Source organism: Morchella sextelata (assembly GCF_020137385.1).
Source record: "Morchella sextelata strain SCLS chromosome Unknown scls_2, whole genome shotgun sequence".
Taxonomy (NCBI): domain Eukaryota; kingdom Fungi; phylum Ascomycota; class Pezizomycetes; order Pezizales; family Morchellaceae; genus Morchella; species Morchella sextelata.
Window position 1 is genome coordinate 3,155,076 of NW_025408617.1, and position 20,028 is coordinate 3,175,103.

The following is a 20,028-nucleotide window of genomic DNA, read 5'->3' on the forward strand; positions in this document are numbered from 1 at the left end:
TAGAGTTTAAGCTATTTATGTCGGTAAGTGGACCGACAGTGTGGGTGGAGGGCAGGTTGAGAGAAGCGGTCGCCGGTCGGCGGGCGGGCGATAACGGGGCCGGGGAGGGCCAATAGATAAGCCTTCCTTGCTTCCATGCTTCTATTCTAGCCTTGCTTCCTTACGCCGCGGCCGGCTCTCTACCCTACCGGCGGTTTTCCAGTTTTACAGATATATTTCACGGGGTGGTAGATGGCAGATGGCAGATGGTAGATGGCGAGATGGAGTGTGCCGAGTGATGTCTTATGAACTATGCACAGACACACTCCATTCGCTCGTAGACAGACAGGCATCCCATGTCCACCGCCCTATTCTCGCCTTGGAGCAACGGAACCCCCTTATCCTTAGAGTATGGTGTTAGTTCGCTGTCTGCCATGACGTGGATGGGGAATGGGATGAGAGGATGGGAGGGATCTAAGACATGTTTCATGCGCTTTCAAACCAGGGAACAAGAACAAGGTGATTGTTGCAAGTTGCAACTGAATCCAGATCCGTTCCGTTAGGGTGTGTGCGCCGTGTGTGTCGTCGCTATGTCGTGGTGAGACTGAGAGATGTACATACCTGCGTTGGAAGCAAGCAGGTTTTGGCTAGCTTTTGGTGATGGTTGAAGTTGGAGTTGCTGGAGTTTGTATCCGGACCATTTACTAGAGGACGCTCTGCTATGGAGAAGCATAAAGTGGTGGTTATTGCTCTGGCAGGCAGCCAGTCCATCGGTTCCCTGCAGGCCGTTGGGGGAGCGTTGAACTGCACTGCACTGCGCTGCGCAATCCCAATAGTAGAGAATGTAATTGGGTCGAGAAAAGCAGACAACTGCTGCATCCATGACGTGCTACAGCCTCCAGATGAATGAATCTATCTACCTACTTACCTGTAGACTCATATCTATTTACCATCCGGATAAAAATCCCTGGCCGTCATATCAATTGATAACGCAGCTTCTCAAGCTTCCTTCTGCATAATCTGTCTGCCATCCATCTCTCACAAGACCAAAAATTCTACACCCAATTTTTTTCGTTTCGCAGTGGGAATTGTTTATTTTTATTTTCAGAACTAGCTAGCTCTACTGCATCTCGTCGTTTGAAAAGCCGTGCTGATCACAGAATCACTCCCCTATCGCACAACCTTATCTCACCCAGTGTTGCGCCAAGCCCCCCTGCCTGCACACACACTCGCACGAGGTATCTACTCTAGCGGCGGATCTGACAGGGGGTAGGAGCAGCAGCACAGGGGTGATGGTGGTGGACAGAGACAGCTTCCCCAATCGCGAGGTTCCTTTCCGTCCGTAATCCGGGGTTGTGCCTGCACGGTGCTGGTAGGTATGGTATGGAATAGAATACTACATATAGCCCGTGTACCGTTCCCTCTGACTCTTAAGTAGCTACTGACGCAGCTGTTCTTCTTGAGCTGTCTTGTCTCTCTTGCTCTCTCCCTCTTTACCTTAGACTCGTCGTGTCGTGGCCTCTTTATCTTTATCTACATAGCTTTTATCTAGACTACACGTTCTTGAATCCTCTAGCATACCAGACAACCAGCCAGCCAGCCATTCCATAACAATGGGTGACAGAGCTCACTCCCCCACAAAAGACAGCTTTGCCCGCATCAAAGCCCAGCAGGCCCAGCTCCGAAAGACAGCAGCCTCGGTGAACAGCATGGACTCCTCCACTTCGTCCACTTCGTTGCCAATGGCGACCCGCAAGTGGATTGCGTTTGCTTCCTCGATCATGAACTGGTAAGCTAGCTAGCCTTCTCTCTTTCTCTCTCTCCCCTGAATCTAATTAAAACATGTGTGAAAGAGAAAGCTAATAGGAGCATTGTTTTTGTGTGTAGCTTGTGCGCCGGTAGCATATTGCTGTTTTCCCTGTGGGCCCCAATATTCCAGCATCGTCTCGGATACTCGCAGACTCAGGTCAACTTCATCTCCATGGCGGGCGAGCTCGGCATGTACCTCCCGTGAGTTGCTCATGCCACTCTCCACAACACGTGTATACATAAGCTACAGGTGCGGATAAGACAGTAGTAGCAGTTATATAACGGCGTTGGACTTTTTTCGTTTTCTTTAATTTCTTTTTTGCTGACCAATTGTTGTTATTAGAGTCCCGCTGTTCGGTTACATCTGTGACAAGATGGGCCCGGGAAGACTGAGCGTCTTATCGTCCGGGCTGTTCGGGCCGGCTTATCTCCTGGCCGCATACGCGTTTCTGCACAAGCTGCCGTATCAATGCATGGTGCTTGCCTTTGTCTTTATCGGCTCTGGCACCAGCAGCATGTACTTTGCCGGCGTCACCACCTGCGCAAAGAACTTTACCGGAAACAGGGGTGTCGCGCTCTCGCTGCCTATTGCGGCCTTTGGGCTGAGCAGCCTGTGGCTGTCGCAGCTTGTGAGCCGTGTTTTCGTCGAGAAGCTCTCGGGGGAGCTGGCGATTGGAGAGGCGTTCCTGTTCTTCTCGGTGTTTTTGGTGGCGATCGGGCTGGTGGGCGGGATGGGCCTGGTTGTGGTTGACGAGAAGGCGGCGGAGAGGGAGGGCCTGTTGGAGGCGGGTGAGGGAGGTGGGTATGGCGCGGTGGACACTGTCGATGGCATTGCGGAGTTCCCGGAGCCGGAGGAGAAGTCCATCATTAACCGTGCGACCAAGGAGTTCCTGAAGGATAAGACCATGTGGTGGTTTGCTGCCGGGTTTTTTTTGGCGACGGGTCCTGGAGAGGCTTTCATCAATAATGTAAGACGAGCCATCTTCCTGTGGTAGCTGTTTTTGGACATGATACTAATTGTTGTGATATAATAGATGGGCTCCCTTATACAAACTCTGTACCCGCCGCAGACAGCCATGGGACGACTCAACCCCGTGGACCCCGCAAACCACGTCTCCATCTACGCCTTGTGCTCCACGAGCGCGCGAATCGTTGCCGGCCTCCTCAGCGACTACCTCGCACCCACCCTCTCCAATGCCCCCTCCTCCTCGTCTAGCCGTAAATTTACCTGCTCACGCCTAAATCTCCTCTTTTTCTTCGCGCTCCTCATGTGCGCCGGCCAGCTCTTCGTCGCCCTCGGCTTCGTCCAAGAGCACGGCGAGCGTTTCTGGGTCGTCTCATCGCTCATCGGCGCCGGCTACGGCGCCGTCTTCTGTCTCGCGCCCACCGTCGTGAGCGTAGTCTGGGGCACCGAGAACTTTGGCACAAACTGGGGCATCGTCACCATGGCGCCGGCGTTTGCCGCGTCGCTGTTTGGAATGATCTTTGCGCGCGGATATGATAGCCATGCGGGCAGGAATGGCGTGTGCTGGGGGAGAGAGTGCTATGAGGCGAGCTTCTTTGTGATGGCGGGGAGTGTGGCGTTGGCGCTGGTGGGGTGGGCGTGGGCGTGGAGGGGGGTGGGCGGATGGAAGGGGAGGGGGGTGGTGGTTTAGATGTTGTAGACGGGTGGGTTATATACTGGATTGTATATTATGCATTTGGATGGAGCTGCATTTGTAGGATTGTGTGAGAGAGTACTTTTTGGGGGAAGGGTGCATTTTTTTCTTTTCTTTTTTTCGTTTCTTTCTGATCTGTGGTAGCTTGTTGTACAAGTGGTCGACGTGGATCTCAGCGGCGTTAGATTTGGGTGGTGGGGTACTTACATGTTAGTAGCATCTGTTCTGTTCTGTTCTGTTTCAAGTGGGTTTTTGTATTATGGTAGTTGTAATTCGTAGTATTTGGCATTAGCATTAGCATTGGTGGAATATGGTATATGATATGTAGTTGGTTAAATTGGAACATATATATCAAGATTTCATATAGCAAAACAACGGCTCTGGTGTTTTCGCGTGGTGCGGCGGCTGGGGTGAGGTAGGGGGAAAGTGGAAGTAGAAGTGGGTTGTAGTAGTAGTGAGGGTGAGAGAGTGAGAGAGGAGGGTGAAGAAAGAAGGGTGATAAAAGGAGAGAAGTGGGCCTGCACCCTAGGCCCGGCCACACCTCGCTGCGCCCAACCCCACCGCTCACTATCCATACTACGCCCATATACTGTCTTCTAACCCCCCCCCCCCCCTTTTCTGCATACTATCACTGTCCCGAGCTCACGACATAGCCTCCGGGCTGCATACACGAATGAATTACCAATCAGTCCCCGAGTCCACGAAGCTTGGGGGCATCGAGTGATAGCTCATGACTGCCCTTGCCAAAACGGTAAAGTAGGTAAGAGGGTAGCGGGCCGGCCGGGGATTAAACGGGGGGTCCGTGTCCATCGAGCAGCTCGGGCTACCCTAACCGTCCACTCTGACCCGCCCCAATCATCGGTGTGGCCGGCCGTTTGATCCTCACTAATGTCTGCGGAAGGGTTATGTTCGGTCCTTGGGGGGACTGTATGGTGTTACTTATATAGTTATTTCGTCGACTACATACGCATGGTATTTACTTACGGACGAGAATAAAGTTTCCGCCAGGTATGTGCGTGGGGATGAGGTTGCAGCACAAAAGTGGTGGTGGAAACGTGTTCTCGCAGTAATTAAGAATATCATATATAATATATCCAGGCCCTGATCTGCGAAGAGATGACCCCTTCGTTTGGGGCGCTTTGAAGCGCCGTGTTATATTACATAGATATCCGGGGAGCCCAAAGAAAATAAAAGGGTGGCCAGTGGGTCATGATGTACGTTGTGGTTGCAGGGTTAGGTGTCGCCCTATGTACAAGTAGCTCGCTTTGCCATAGCTCTCTTTGCCCTCGCTCCCTTAAATATTACTTCCGGGCTGCTGAAAAGTGTGTGGGCGAGTGTGATCTAGCGGTAGACGCCTCGTCAACGGAGGACACCGAGTGGGTTGAGTCCCCATGGCCATCAGTAGGTCATGGGTTCAATCCCGAGGGGTGGGAGTCTATACTGGCGTTGTGTGTAATAAATGGCACTCACCACCCTGAAAAGCACATTCTTCAGCAAGACTTTTTGTGTTTAATGACATTTTTTTTTTCCTCTGGAGATTATTGGCCCTCCTCTCCTCGTAGGTTAAGTGTGATATCGATCAGATCTCTGGCCCGTGACCGCAGCTTGAGCAGTTATCGTGGCTTCTCGCTCATTTTCAGAACATATTCTTTTATAGTATAGTGTATTGGGGTTTCTATAAGCCCCCCCCCCCCCAACTGTTTTGTTCGCGGGTGGTGTTGTTTCCCCAGGACTACTTGTAACTGCAGGGTTGGATGTGATGGATCATATTTTATCACTCGGACTATATCCCGAAAAGTAACCGCCACTGGCACCGCATAAACTCACTGCCGCCACCACCACCACCGCACGGCACCGTACCACCCACCCACCCACCCGCACCCCACCGCCGTACTACCCACTCGCCTTGTACCCCGCCGCCGTGAAACCCAGCACAGCACAGCCATGACTCACCGGGGCGTATTTATATTCATGCAGCCCAAAGCTTGTTATTGACCCGATCCTTGTAGTTCGCACAAACTGACGCGGATCGGGGAAACAAGCTTTTTTTGTTCTCGCGGGGTCATGACCTGCGTGGGTGCGGGGGAAAGCTTAGCTGAGACGTAGACGGGACAGGGAGGAGCGGGGCTAGGCGGGGCGAGGCGAGGCGGGGTGGAGAGGGGGGCTGGCACGGTCATGTGGAGGGTGAGTGGGTGTGAGTGAGTGAGTGAGTAAGTGGGGGGTGGTTCCTGCTCATGGTTTATCCCCTGGCCATGGATGGTCGAAATCTCTCTCATGCATAAATAGCATGTGCTCTCGAAATTTGGGCCCGGGTAAGCCAGCTCGCCGCGTTTGCAAGTCTTTGAAGCACGCGCGGATGTGCCATAAACTTCGCACGACGCTGCTTTTATTTGGTGTCGGTCACTTCCTGGGTAGGCCACGCTAATGCATGAGAGAGATTTCGACCAGTTGTGGGTTGGTGCCCTGGAGTTCTTGGGTCGAGATTTGTGCCTGGGGGGGCGGGGGGCTTAGGACGGTGGCGGTCTACCACACCACCCTGCCAGCGCCCTGTAAGATAGGTTGTAATTGTCCTATGGGCCGACTTGGGCAATAGAGCGGTGCGGAGAAACTGCATTGGCACCGGAGTTTGGCCAAATTTCGGCTTGGGAAGACTCTTGCTGTGGTCATACTTACATGTATCTGGCTGGTAGTTAACGTTGGTAGTCCCTTCTCGGGTCGAGTGATATGCTGTGAATGTACCTGACCTGTGCAGTCCCATTACCCACAACGCTAGCTTGGCGGTCATGCATTTCGCGGGGGCCGGGCCAATGTCTTCAATCGACTTGCGCCAATGCCCTCTCCTCAGATTCTATTCTACTGAGCTAGTACATGTCGCCCAGGGGAAAACCACATTATGTAGCAGTCATCCACAAGGCGGCCAGCCAGCCAGCCTGTCTACCTGTCAACGGCACCAGCTTCTTCTTCTTCATCTGTCTGTCTGGCAGGTGGCTTCCCACTCGGACACAGCTAACGCAAGAAGGCAAAATCTACCGACGGCCACACAACTACCGCTTGGCCGGCCAATCACGGTATGGGCAAGCGTAAGGACGTTGAATGGATTGAATGGGCAGGACAGTTGTGTTTGTTTGGTAGGGTGTTTGGCGCGGGGGGAATTGAGCTCTGTGGTCGCGAATTGGCTTGAATTTGCTTGAATTGGATTGTATTATATGCTGGGTTGTTCGGAGTGAGTGAGTGGAGAGGAGGTACATGTAGTTCCCGCCTCTCGGCTTTCACCTTGGTAGAGTACCCTAATGGATATCCGACTAAAACCAGGCCTCAGACCTAGGCAGGTATTCCATTCATCAATCGGGCATCTTGTTCGTCGACGTTGCACGTTGATGTAGCCGGTAGGTACATGTATTGCACTCCACCAGTCAAGTCAACCATGCCCGCCGATCAACGTTGACGTCGTATGTGCTAATAGGATACTTACATGAACCCGCATGCCTAACTCCGAGACACAACCCGGTCCACCAACTACAGAAACAAAGAAGCGAAGAAAGAAAAACCCAGAGTAAGAGAATTGACGAAGCACCTGTAAGTTTCCATTTCCATTTCAGGTTTTTGGGAGTGGTTCGCCGGGTGTGGACAACCGAGAAAAAATAAAACGTGTTTGTGTTACGGTCCGGGGGGGGGGGGGGGGGTGGTGGGAGGATCATCGAGGGGAGGGAGGGGGAGATCAGGTCAATTTGGAGAGGCACGCGAGCAGGCTACGAGACAACAGTTTAGAGACATGCTGTAGGTACCTAGGATACGTGATGGCAAGTATATCGAAAACGGATCTCATCGCCGGCCGGGAAGGGGGGAGGGTTCATGCGGATGTAACATGTGTGGGCGGTACCTACAGTTCCTACCTGTCGAACATGTATGTGCCAGGTCCTGTCTGTCTGTAGGTACATACTTGCAGCTCCTGTAGGTACATCCACACCGGTACTCTACAGCACCAAGCAAGGCCGTGAAGTCACGAAAGTGAAATCCAAGCAAGTGTAAAGTATGCCTATGACGATATCTCTCTACCTCCGCCAACCGACAACGACGCCCCAGGGGAATTTGTCAAAAGCAGGCTGAGAGCCCTCATCCAAGACTTCTAAGATTGATGGTTCCTCCTCTACACACGCATCCCAGCAGGAGCAGCAGCATACAAAAAGCTCACCAACCTGGCCTGCCTGCCCAGCATTCTCGTTCTCATCCTGACCAAGCAATTCTGTTTTAATTGAGCTGTGTCTATCACTCCACACGACTTCCCCGTCGCCATGATAGGGTTGTCCCGGGAATAAGAGAAGAGAGATAAAGAACGACAGAACAGTTGGGTACAGACCAGACAGAGTCTCGTTACACGGGTGGCCCCCCCCCTTCCCCCTTCCCCGGGGACTCCTGACTCTATCTCACTTTCGCGGGTCTCACTTATCGGTGGGCTGTAGATCAAGAAGGTCTAGTCCGCATTCCCTTCCCTCTCGCCTCTCACCTCTCAGACCCTCACCTAGGTATCTAACTAACTAACTACTCCTTGTAATACCGAATCGCTGTGCTGTGACCGTCTTTCTGTCTGTCACTGCGGTGGTCCAGTGACCCCAAGCAGTATTAATCTCGACCAGTCCATAAGCATAACCATGCCTTCTCCTACCTCCCGTACACGTTCTTCCTCTGCTTCCTCCTCCTCCTCCTCCTCCTCTTCCTCTTCCTCCTCTTCCTCTCCTTCTGTACCTGTAGCTACCCCTGCCGTTGCCGCCGCCGCCGCTGCTGCACAACCACAGCCTCAATCCATTGACCCCAGCCGCACCCAGGAAAATCAGGAACAACACCAGCATCATCCACCTCTACCACCTATACCTGTACTAGTACTGCCGCCGCCGCCGCCGCAACAGGAACAACAGCAATCCTACAACAGTCACAGCAACTTCCACCACCTCCAACAACACCACCAGCACCAGCACCAGCAGCAGCAACAAGAACCCCCCTCCAGCCCCACGTTTAAACGCAAAAACGGCAAACAGCGTCGCCGCCGTACACGCCGCGGCTCAACCGCCATCATCGGCGACATCCTCGTCGACAACCTCAACGTCCCCAGCGGAAACCAAGCAATGGGCAGCCCCAGCTCCCACCACGGCGGCGGCGGCCACTCGCACCCGCCGCTCGACCCGCGCTCCCAGCTCTTCCACCACCACAACATGAGCACCACGTCCATCGGCAGCTCCGTGCTGCTCGACCACCGCGACCAGCAGTCCATGCGGCCCCGCCGGCAGAGCACGCAGCTCAGCAGCGCGTCGGCGTTCAGCGGGATCAAGCAGCGCAGCCCGCTGAACAGCACCACTTCTGGCGGGGGTGCGCCCAGCGGCAGCGCTGCTGCGGGGAACCTGCTCTCCGCGGGGAAGGGCCGCACGCCGCGGGCGGAGCGAGGACGCTTCTCGTGGAACCAGGACGGGAATCACGATGACGATAGCGACAATGAGAATACGCCCTTGATGGCGCAGTCCACGAGGTCCTTGGGGAGCAATGAGACGAGCATCTCGCCCGTGTTCTCGGGGAAGCCGAAGCGGTCGAGGCCGTCGACGGCCGAGTCGGGGAGCGTGGGGAGGCGGCCGGCGATCGTGCTGCCGCCCCAGCAGGCGGGTATGGGTATGGGTATGGGTATGGGCGGGTATGGGAGCGTCAATTTCCCGCCGTCGGTGCCGGGGAGCCCGAGTTTGGGGCCGCATGGGCCGTTGTTGGGCATGGGCATGGGCAGCCAGAGTGAGTTTGTGAATGACCACTTGGGCATGCCGAGTAGGTTGCATGATAACGATACGATCATTACCATGGAGGATGGCGGCAATGATCACTTGTATCCTGATTCGCACTGTCAGACGCCGCCGCATGAGATGGGGCCGGGGCATCGGAAGACGACGGCGGAAGAGGATGTTTGTTTCCCTGTGGACGACGGACTCACGGACGACGAGGTTGCCACTATCCATGGCGAGGTCCGTACTCGGCCCCGGCGTCGGACCCGGGAGTGGCCCGACTTGGCGGTGCTGGAGGAATGGAGTAGGGATGAGAAGGAGGAGAGGAGCGAGGGGATCAGGGCAAAGAAAACGTCGGAGCCAGTCTATGTGGGCGGGAGACTGAGGGCGCCGCAGAGATCGGGCTGGCATAGGGAGGTGGATGATGAGCCCTATCGGTTCACGTACTTCAACGACGAGATCCCGGCGACGATTCATTCGCATACCATCTCTGAGCTCTTGCAGCCGGGCCAGACCTTTAAGGATCTGTTCAGGCCGGAGCCTCGGGTCTTGGACGATAGCTCTGACGAGGAGGAGGATGAGACCCATGGGTACTCAGAGGCCGAGACTAACAATGGCCGGGCAACAGCAAACGGGTCTCCCGCACCCGCGCAATCATCCCGCTCCCCGAACCACCCAAACCCCAACCCCGAACCCCAGCGCGTAGGCCCCCGCCCAACCTTCTGGCTCGACGTCATGAACCCCACCGACGCGGAAATGAAGGTGTTCGTCAAGACCTTCGGCATCCACCCGCTGACGGCAGAAGACATCCTCATGCAGGAGACGCGCGAGAAGGTCGAGCTTTTCCGCAGCTACTACCTCGTCTCGTACCGCACGTTCGAGCAAGACAGCAACAGCGACGACTACCTCGATCCCGTGAACCTGTACTTTGTGGTCTTCCGCGAGGGCGTCATCAGCTTCCACTTCTCGCTGACGCCGCACCCGGCGAACGTGCGCCGGCGCATCCGCCAGCTCAAGGACTACATCACGGTGTCGGCCGACTGGATCTCGTATGCGCTGATCGACGACATCACGGACGCGTTTGCGCCGCTCATCCAGAACCTCGAGGAGGAGGTCGACGACATTGATGATGCCATCCTGCTGATGCATCTGTCGGAGCCCGGCGCGGATAAGAAGAGCTCGGGCGGCACGCAGGGCGGCGAGGACGAGACGGAGCAGAAGAGTGATGGGGATATGCTGAAGCGCGTGGGCGATAGTAGGAAGAAGGTGATGGGCCTGTATAGGCTGCTGCAGAATAAGGCGGATGTGATCAAGGGGTTTGCGAAGAGGTGTAATGAGCAGTGGGAGGTCGCGCCGCGGAGTGAGATTGGGCTCTACTTGGGCGATATTCAGGGTTTGCAATCCATCCATCCTGGCTTCTTCTCTGGGAGCTTCTAACTAGAGGATTTGTTGCTGATATCGTAAAACTTAGATCACATTGTCACCATGGTGGGAAACCTCAACCACATGGAGAAGATCCTCTCGCGCTCCCACTCAAACTATCTCGCCCAGATCAACATCAAGATGAACGAGCGCCAGGAGCAGACCGCGGATGTGCTGGGGAGGCTGACGGTCCTGGGTACGATTGTGCTGCCGATGAACATCATCACTGGCCTGTGGGGTATGAACGTCATGGTGCCGGGGCAGGAGATCGAGAACCTTAACTGGTTCTGGTGCATCACTGTGGGACTGCTGGGCTTTGGCTTCTTGTGCTACTTTATTGCGAAGAGGGTCTATAATATCATGTGAGCCGACATGTGTTTATCGCTCTGGCTATGAACGTGATGGGGGTATCTAGCTGGCGGGCAGGGCAGGGCTGCGTGCAGTACACATGTATCTTGACGATTCCTATGTTGTTTTTTCCTGTCCTTTTTAGTTTATGTTTCTGGCTTATTGTGGGACGCATGCTTGAAATTGGTTTTTTAGGCACTTTTATTTCTGTCGTTTCTGGAAGGGTGTTTAACGGGTTTTGTGTCTTTTTTTTCTTCTTTATTTTTCTGTTACCTTTTAATGGTTCTCTTTCTTTCGTTTTTCTCTTTTATTTGTCTTGGTTTATATATCTTTTTCCTTTTTCCCCCCCTTTTTTTATCGTTTTGGCTCTTCTACTTACACTAGACGTTCAATTGTTGTTGTTGTGGGAATAAGAAGGATTTGCACGGGGGTTTTTACATACATAAGCTTCTTCTTATTACTATAAGGAAGAAGGAAAGAAAAGGAAAATACCGAATAACCTCAGAAGCTGAAGAGAAATTGTAGAAAAGCGTCCGGGTGATCCAATAAAACCAACTAAGCACCGACGAAACAAGTGAGGTGTATGTATGCACCTACCTACATGTACCTGCCTTAACCTGTCGAGAGAGTAGGGGGTTGGAAGGAAACATTCTCCTAGGTTCAGAGTGCATCATTACATGTATACAGGCTCAGCTCCATCCCAGTGGTATGTACGTGTAAACAAGACCAAAATACCTTCAATACAATTAACCCCCCCCCCCCCCCCAAAATCATCAAACGTCTTTCACAAACATGGGCCACTTCTTTCAAGTTCCAACTCCTCTCTCTCTCAAAAATAAAAAAAAATCGCCGCCCCTAACCCTTCCTTCCGTCCCTTCCTTCAATTCATACATGGGACCTTCTGGCTGCACCGCAGGTGTTCCGACTGCTCAGCATCTTGATGTGTCGTGCTTGCTTGTATGTGTGCACATAGTAGTAGACTAGCTAGCCGACAACCCCGATCACAGAATATCACTCGTCCACCAAAGTGGGCCTAGCGCAAACCACCTCGTCCACGCACGAACCCGTTCCCCCCCCCCCCCCAAACAAAACCCACGCTCACCGCCACCGAACAGCCCGCGCAGCAGCAGCAACAGTTATTACCGCTATCGGCGTTCTCGACAAACCCCAACCCAGCGGTGCTGGATGGAGATGCGTATCTGACTGATCCCTCGGGGGTGGGTACATATAGTATCATCGCTACACGTATGTATCACCCCCTTGACGGCGGGGGTGGCTAGGCTTCTGAGGTTAGAAACGCTACTTTTGGTTCATCTTATGACCAGGTGGACGTAGGAGGTTGGGGTCTTCTCTGTCTAGCTCACTTTGCCCTCCCTCCCTTAATTAAATATTACTTCCAGCGCACTAAAAGAATGTGTAGGCGAGTGTAGTCTAGGGGTAGGCAGCTCGTCTTGCATGAACACCGAGTGGGTTGAGTCCCCATGACCATCACTACAGGCAATGGTAGTGGGCCATGGTAGTGGAAAGTATCACCGAGAGACGGTGAATTGCCAAGTTAGCCCCGTTTCCCTTTGGTCGCCGATTTCCTGGCCATGAGATGTTCGAGTGATTATCTATGACCAAGAATTCCTTGTCGAGACATCCTGGCTGGCCCTTATTTCAACGGGAAAAAGGAGAGTGAGTAGTTAGTAGGAGCGAATCGACAGGAAATATATCTATACAGGCTAGAACATGATCTCTGTGAATTTAGATGAGCAGGGCAAGAGGCGCTAGCTGCGGGTATATGACCGCTTATCTCGCCGACAAAATGACTCACGAAGGATTGAAAAAAAAAAAAGGTAACGCGTAACGACGATAAGCCCCCGATATTTGTATCTATAAAACGAACTCCAAAGACCAAACACAAGATTAAAACTAACACAAAATGTTCTTCGTTCTCCTGCTCCGATCCTATCCGTGCTATCTCCTTCTACTCAGCGTCGCCTCCATTCTCTTGATCGTATTCCTCAACCCAGCTCCCTTCTCACAATTGTTCTCTAGCCATGACTCCATACCATCCCTGCACTTTCTAATAGCTTTAGTCACGGGCATCACGCCCCGATCCTCTCCACCAGTGTGGAGCAAGGGATTCAACAAGACGTCAAAGAGTTCGTTCCAGATATTCTGCTGCCAGTATCGCTTCATGGTACTCGTGATCCTGTATTTCTTCGCCCCCAGGCCTCCCTTCTCGGCTGTGGACTCGATGTACTTCCCAAACAACATGGTATGTATGATTGCGGCGAGACCATAGTAATCAACCTGATAAGTCCACGGCCGCATCTCTCTCATCTCAGCACAATCCTGTTGATCCGTCTTCCAATCAGCAATGAACTGGACGTTCGGCGAGAACAATTTCATGTCGATTCCACGGCCAAAGTCGATCAACGACACGCCCTTCTTGTCCCAGCCATCCGCACCATCGCGACGATAGCGTGCAGACCAAGAAGCATCAGGAATGGGGTCGAAGCGGATGAGACAGTTGTCAGCCTTCAGATCACCATGGAGAATGCCACGCGTATGGAGAGCCTCGACGGTCCGCAGGAGCTCAACGGCTAGAAACATGACAAGTGTTTCATCCATGACTCCCGCGCCTGCGGCCGAGTCGGCTTTAGCGATATTTATAAGATCGAGAATGGTGCCTTGGTCGCGGTACTCAAGGATTAGGTACCCTTCATCAGAGAAGAGGTGCATCTCATAGGCGTTAAGAATCGATTCGGATGCGCGGGCCACCCCAAGACGACGCCTGGCTTGGCGCATTATATAGAACTCCCATGGAGATGGGGGATGTTCCATTTTTACTGCCTCAAACCGTTTCCGACCGGCTGTTCTTTTAGTAAGCTCGAGACGGCCTTCGACATCATCCTCATCAAGGTCCTCAGCTTCATCTTCTGCATCTGCCACCATCATGTTCTCGACGAGATAAACCGGCGCGAATGCTCCTTTGCCGAGCTCCCGTTTGATGGTATAAGATCTAACTCCATCTCCTGTAAAGAAGTCGATGCTTGGGCCTTGTCCAGAGTTAGAGTTGTTTCTATCACTATCCTTCCTGCCCACAGACTTTGAGAACTTCCTAATTTCAGCCGACTTTCCAAATGTGGATTTAGGATGATGATAAAGCCCTTCATGTGTCTTCAAAGGGGGCTGTAGTTTTTCGTATATCTGGGCTCGTAGCGCTTCATCCATTGGATTACACTGCAGGTCCTGAATTATTGGTACTTCTTTTGGTGCTACAGGTTTCAGTGCCGTGACAGGTTTAGCACCAAAAGGCTTCCTTTCCCTTTCTTTAGGCACAAGCGGAGGATCGATTAGTGACAGATTGCTCACTCCAAAGCCAGAATCGTTAAGCATCTCGCCGAACGGGCTTGAGAAACTATTATCCATGATGTCCGGCATCCGGCTCTTACTTGGGGTTTTGTGATGTTCTGCTTTTCTTCTCGCAATTGTTGTTGGAGGTAAGGACTCGGTTTTTTCGACAATGGGCGTCATGTATGGAAGCCTGTTCTGAGCATGCGCTTGATTACCGGCATAATATGGATTTCGAGGTGGATCAAAATCTTCGGGAGGCGAGGGGATCTTCATTTTCTGGAGAGGAAGACGGGATGATGTCGCCTCTTGCTTGGGTTCATCCCTTAGAATATTGAGCTTGTTTTCTCCAAAGACGTCAAACCTTTCATCCTTGTGAATCGCGAGCTTTTCTATCTTTCCCTTGGCTTGTACAAGTTCCTCTTCGCCTACCAATTCTTCTTCTCCTTCCGTCTCATTCTCGGCCGGTAAATTTCGCCTGAGAGTAAAATCAGACCAATCACTTTTCACACTCTTTCCATCGTCATCTTCGCCCTCAGCTTCGGGGTCAAACTGCTCGGTTTGCTCGCCAATATTGGTGGCCATGGTATAATCTTCTCCATCGAATTCGTCACTATCGTTTTCACTATCCTCATCATCTTGCCCGGCGGATAACTGCAAAGGTTGATTGAAAATATCATATATTTCGTCTGTCGCTGCTCTCGTGTGGAAGGTCATTGTAGGCTCAGCGTTTCTGGAGTTCCCTTTTCGTTTTATTTTGCCCTTATTTGGAGAAGGAGACATGACCGTTTTCACTGTTAATGGTGCCCTTTTTTCTTCAACCATACGACTTTTTGCTTGGGTTTTGGCTCGACGTTCATATTCCTCCTCTTCTCGTCTCGTTTTCCAATCAATTCCATAAAGCCCTCTCTTTATTGCTCTTAATTCTTCGAAAGAATATTCTTCGTCACCTTCTTCTTCTGGATATACTAGTTCAAGATTTATGGCCACTTTTTCAGGACGTTTATTGGATGATGCGGGGGGAATGATATTTTCTTGTGAATGATGTAAAGACTGACAAAACAAATCGAGAATCGAACGGTGGTATTAGTTCTACTTGTATTGGCAAGATATAATAATTAGACAGGAAAGTGAAGTAAACATTGTCTAGGAATTACTCACAGTATCTCTAAAGACCGCCAGCTTGCCACCTTGTGACGAAGGCTTCTTTCCACCTTCCTGCTTCATGGTCTGTCCGGCAAAGGGGCGTGACTCCATGGTATTTTCTTTTTTCCTGTGATCCCTGGTGCCAATCTCATCCCAACCGCCGGTCACCTTTTTAGTTCCAGCTCTTGGAGAAGGCTCAGCATCCGCGTCGGAATAGATAGCCATTTTCATTTTTGCGGGTTTCTTAGCAGGAGCTGGATCTGGCTGCTGCTGGGGCTCTGCTGGTGCTCCTAGTCCGCCTCCGAGCCCACCACCAAAAGCTTTTACTGCCAATGCCGGCCGTGTGGCAACAAGTGCAGGAGAGTGAGGTTCATCATCTGTGATTGGGTTGGTTTCTAATCTTTGTCTGAACTCATCGTTCTTCCTGAGGAGCCTATCTACAGGCCTAGCGTTCTGTTGGATCCCCGTGTGGTAAACCTCAGCAGCCTGGTGTCTCCTACCAATGCTCTCTAGCAGCGCAGCGAATTCTTCGTAGAACAGGGCAAGTTTTTGTCCGACATCGTGCCTGGCAAGGTACGCGAACGCTTCTCTCGGGGTGTCGGAAAAGTTTTGGATGTATTGGATCCAAAGTTTGAGGTAACGAGGGTCATTCTTGTACTGATCCTCGTGGAGAAATTCCCGTGTTACTCGCTCGAGCAGATGCACAAGGTTGGATTCATGAGAGCTACCGGAAGGAAATGTCTCGACAGTCCAGTTGACATAGCGAACCCAAACCTCCAGTGGGTCATCCAGTTCAGAGGCTGTCTTTAGTTCTTGTTCGAATTCAGCCTGTTTCACAGCATTCTCTCCACGGAGAACAACAGGGCTAGCACGTGCCGAAAGGACCTGTGCGAGCGCCCTAGCAGACCGTCCCGAAGCGAGAGGCTGTATGTTTTCCTTGTGGAGTTCGATATCATCAAAAGAGGTTGGAGGTGGGGAGTCACCAGGCATTGTCAAGGCTATTAGAGAGTAAGGAGGGGGAGATGGTACAGGTGATGAGTATTTAGCTTTGAGGGTGTGGGGTAGGGTCACGATACCCTTTTGATGAGGATGAGAGGGTTAGTGGTCAGAGGATAAGGAGGGGCAGATAACGGAGAGCTGTGGAGGGGTCTGTTTACAAGGGCAGGGATTGGTGTTTTGATGCATGTAATGATATACAGTATTTCCGGGTCAATGGCGAATACCTAACCAGACCAGCTGTGTAAGATCATGCTGTCTCATCCAGAGTCAATCATTTCCGTTTTTCTCTGTGCAAAACAGCTAGACACTTTCCCTATCTGGTGTTACGATCATTCTTTTTTTTAATTCTTTTTTTTTTTCATAATCCACATACTTGTAATGTTGTTTTTCCCTCGCGTTCTACTTATTAAATGTAGTTCTTTATTTATTTATAGGATATATGTACAGTGGAGTCCCGATAGTAGCATTCTCGATAATAGCATATGATTGTAGCATATAGTTGGGCAATCCCAAACGAGTCGGTACGGGCAAATTTGTTCTCGATACAAGCATATTCTCGATAGTAGCACACGAAAATCTGTTCCCGACCATACATATGTATGCTCCTATCGAGACTCCACTGTATCTACAATAGAGTAGTAGGAATGGCCCAAGGAAATCTTACATGTACCGGGTGTTGAGGGTAAGTGATCAGAATCTGATAAGTGAATGCTGCGGTGAATACGTGTATTTGTCTTATCAGATTCTGATCACTTTTCGCTACACCCTAGTACTATTGGGGATACTCTCTTTCTGACTTGCAAATGGGCCAGTGGGTTCTTGTACCCAATCAGTGCACATTCGCCATTGAACTAGGTTCGCCATTGACCCGGAAAGGACTGCACTCTACATAAAGTAACACTGCCGCGTTTGATCTTTTAGATTTCTGTGGCACAAATACTAGTAAAACGGGCACTAGCCACTCGGGTAGGTATCCTCACGCGCCCCATAGCTAAATACAGACAGACGGAATATCTTCTTACCGGTACCTGGGCCTTTCTAACCGTGCATAAAAATTTAGAGGCCTGGGGCCAGATACTGCTGGTATGGGGTATGTATGGTGCTCTATGTGGAGTGTGTCCTGTCCCGGGATGTCCTGTCCTGGTGTCCTGCAACACCCCCCGGTAACAAGGGCACACGCACTCGCTACTAAAGTACATGTATGTAATAACAATGGTCTTCTCCGGTAAATATCCGCGCAATAAAGACTGAACAGAAAACTGCACCCCATCACCCAAAGAGAGGGAAAAAGATCTAGCCAGTCCCAATCCCGTCCTCAACCCAACAGCAAGATTCTACATATATATCAAGTAATACGTAGATTATAATCCATACAACCCCCCCCTGCTCGCGAGAGGCCATGGCGGCTTCCTTTCCCGCAAATACAACCTCATATCCTTCCTCTTCCTCCGAAGATTCTGAAGAAGACCGTCCCAAAAACCCACCTGTCGTTGGAAACAAGGCGTGCCCCCCAGAACCTTCGCCAAACCCTTCGTCCGCCTTCGCCGAGTCCGGAACACAGAGGGCAAAGAAACAAAAAAAGAAGAGAGCTTTTACATCGAAATCCAGACCTGGAGCCAGGAGCTCTACCGATAGTTTCAGCTCGTCGGAGGTCGGGTCTCCGGTCGATGACGCTGGACAGCCAAGGTTGGAACACGATTCAGAATCTGAAGACTTGGAAATGAGCGACTATCCACATACCGGCGATGAGGGTGAATCATGGGCTCCGAGCCCGGATAGACGTAAAAGGGGTAAACGTAGAAGACGGGGCGGATTGAACTTACGTGGTGGTGAGGGGAGTGTCGGTTTGGGTGATAGGTTGGTTATGGCAGATGGGGAACGGCCAGTGATAAGTGACGAAGAGAAGAAGCTTGCAGATGGGAAGATTATTAAAGATATGAGTATCAACGCGTTGTTTATTGGTCTTTGGTAGGTTAATAAGCTCTCTTCAATTAATCATAGCTTAGCTCCCAGAGATGTGCATCGAAAGTCTAGGCTAATCAGAACTCCTGACAGGTATCTGTTCTCACTTTTGATATCAATTGTAAGGAAATTCCCATCTTTTAGAGATCAAAAACAAGCTTCTAATTAAATTCCCATAGTACAACAAATGGATGTTCTCACCCGATTATCTCGATTTTCATTTCCCGCTCTTCACAACCTGTCTCCATATGATAGTCCAATTTTGTTTAGCTTCACTCGTCCTATTCATATTTCCACATTTTCGCCCCATCGGTTTCTTCGGCAAAACCTCAATTGATCAGCGTCCTAGTGAAGGTGGTCGACTTTCCATGAACAGCCGTGGTGAGGAGCAGCGGAGACAGAAAGCCGGGATCATGACATTATGGTTCTATATAACTAGAGTCGGCCCATGCGGGGCAGCTACTGGGCTAGACATCGGTTTGGGAAACATGAGCTTAAAGTTCATATCTCTTGCCTTTTACAGTTAGTAGCTTTCGCCCGCCATATCTCTTTTCTCTTTTCTTTTAGCTCTGGGTATCTAATAACTTTTTTAACCAATATATAGCAATGTGCAAATCCTCCGTTCTCGGTTTTGTCCTCTTATTTGCCTTCATATTTCGCCTCGAAAAGCTCACCTGGAAGCTTGTCGGTATTATTACCATCATGACTATCGGCGTCTTAATGATGGTAGCTTCAGAAGCTCATTTCGTCCCGATCGGATTTTTCCTCGTGATTCTCGCCTCTGCCTTATCGGGTCTTCGTTGGTCATTGACACAGATCTTACTTCTTCGAAATCCAGCCACCTCAAACCCATTCTCCAGTATTTTCTTCTTGGCGCCCATAATGTTCATCTCCATATTCCTGATTGCTGTCCCAGTCGAAGGGTTTGGACCACTTTCGGAAAAGCTTCAGGAATTAGTTGCGCAGGAGGGCGTGTTAAAGGGATGTGCGATTCTGGTATTCCCCGGTGTGATTGCGTTCTTGATGGTTAGCAGCGAATTTGCGTAAGACCACCCTATCCCTCTAGCGTTTCCTACAGCGCTAATATCGCCCTATAGACTCCTTAAACGCACCTCGGTTGTAACACTTTCAATCTGTGGTATCTTTAAGGAAGTGATGACAATATCCGTTGCTGCAATCGTTTTCAAAGACCCCCTCACACCCGTTAATATCTCTGGTTTATTCGTCACCATCACGGCTATCGCGGTCTATAATTACATGAAAATTAAAAGGATGAGAGAGGAGGCTCGGGGCGAAACCGCCGCCGCTATTTCGGGACCAGGTGCCAGCTCATATGTACCTGTAGATGAGGACGATGACGATGATGCCGTTTCCACAGCTTACGATCCTGATCTTGAGGGAGATTCGGTGGTGGGCACGCCTGCTCTTACAAGAGGCGAGACTGAGGGCGATAGATTGATTTAGAGTTTTTTAGAATGCCTGCGAGTATAGATGTATCCCGGTAGAAACCGGATTAGGGCATATACACATTCCTTAAATAGGCTTACCTATTTATCGATGTGGGATCTGCTCTCATTGTCAACTATCTGTCCGCTATCGTCTTTGCC

General features: G+C 51.2%; 5 protein-coding genes across 5 annotated transcripts; 4 read left to right on the plus strand and 1 right to left on the minus strand.

Annotated features, from left to right (window-relative positions):
* Nucleotides 1-1,592: 1,592 nt before the first annotated feature.
* Nucleotides 1,593-3,443, plus strand: H6S33_006084 (uncharacterized protein; the record flags this gene model as incomplete). Its single annotated transcript, XM_044837500.1, has 4 exons — nt 1,593-1,768; nt 1,867-1,989; nt 2,132-2,756; nt 2,823-3,443. The coding sequence occupies 4 exons, from the start codon at nt 1,593-1,595 to the stop codon at nt 3,441-3,443; spliced, it is 1,545 nt and encodes a 514-aa protein (XP_044699393.1).
* A 4,652-nt stretch (nt 3,444-8,095) lies between these two features.
* H6S33_006085 (uncharacterized protein) lies at nt 8,096-10,990 on the plus strand (the record flags this gene model as incomplete). Its single annotated transcript, XM_044837501.1, has 2 exons — nt 8,096-10,595; nt 10,674-10,990. The coding sequence occupies 2 exons, from the start codon at nt 8,096-8,098 to the stop codon at nt 10,988-10,990; spliced, it is 2,817 nt and encodes a 938-aa protein (XP_044699394.1).
* Nucleotides 10,991-12,931: 1,941 nt separating this feature from the next.
* On the minus strand, nt 12,932-16,450 carry H6S33_006086 (uncharacterized protein; the record flags this gene model as incomplete). The annotated part of the gene is made up of 2 exons (XM_044837504.1): nt 12,932-15,367; nt 15,476-16,450. 2 exons carry the CDS (start codon nt 16,448-16,450, stop codon nt 12,932-12,934), a joined length of 3,411 nt encoding a protein of 1,136 aa, XP_044699395.1.
* A 1,408-nt stretch (nt 16,451-17,858) lies between these two features.
* H6S33_006087 (uncharacterized protein) lies at nt 17,859-18,431 on the plus strand (the record flags this gene model as incomplete). Its single annotated transcript, XM_044837505.1, has 1 exon — nt 17,859-18,431. One exon carries the CDS (start codon nt 17,859-17,861, stop codon nt 18,429-18,431), a length of 573 nt encoding a protein of 190 aa, XP_044699396.1.
* Nucleotides 18,432-19,303: 872 nt separating this feature from the next.
* H6S33_006088 (uncharacterized protein) lies at nt 19,304-19,885 on the plus strand (the record flags this gene model as incomplete). Its single annotated transcript, XM_044837506.1, has 2 exons — nt 19,304-19,464; nt 19,519-19,885. 2 exons carry the CDS (start codon nt 19,304-19,306, stop codon nt 19,883-19,885), a joined length of 528 nt encoding a protein of 175 aa, XP_044699397.1.
* Between the last annotated feature and the right edge of the window lie 143 nt (nt 19,886-20,028).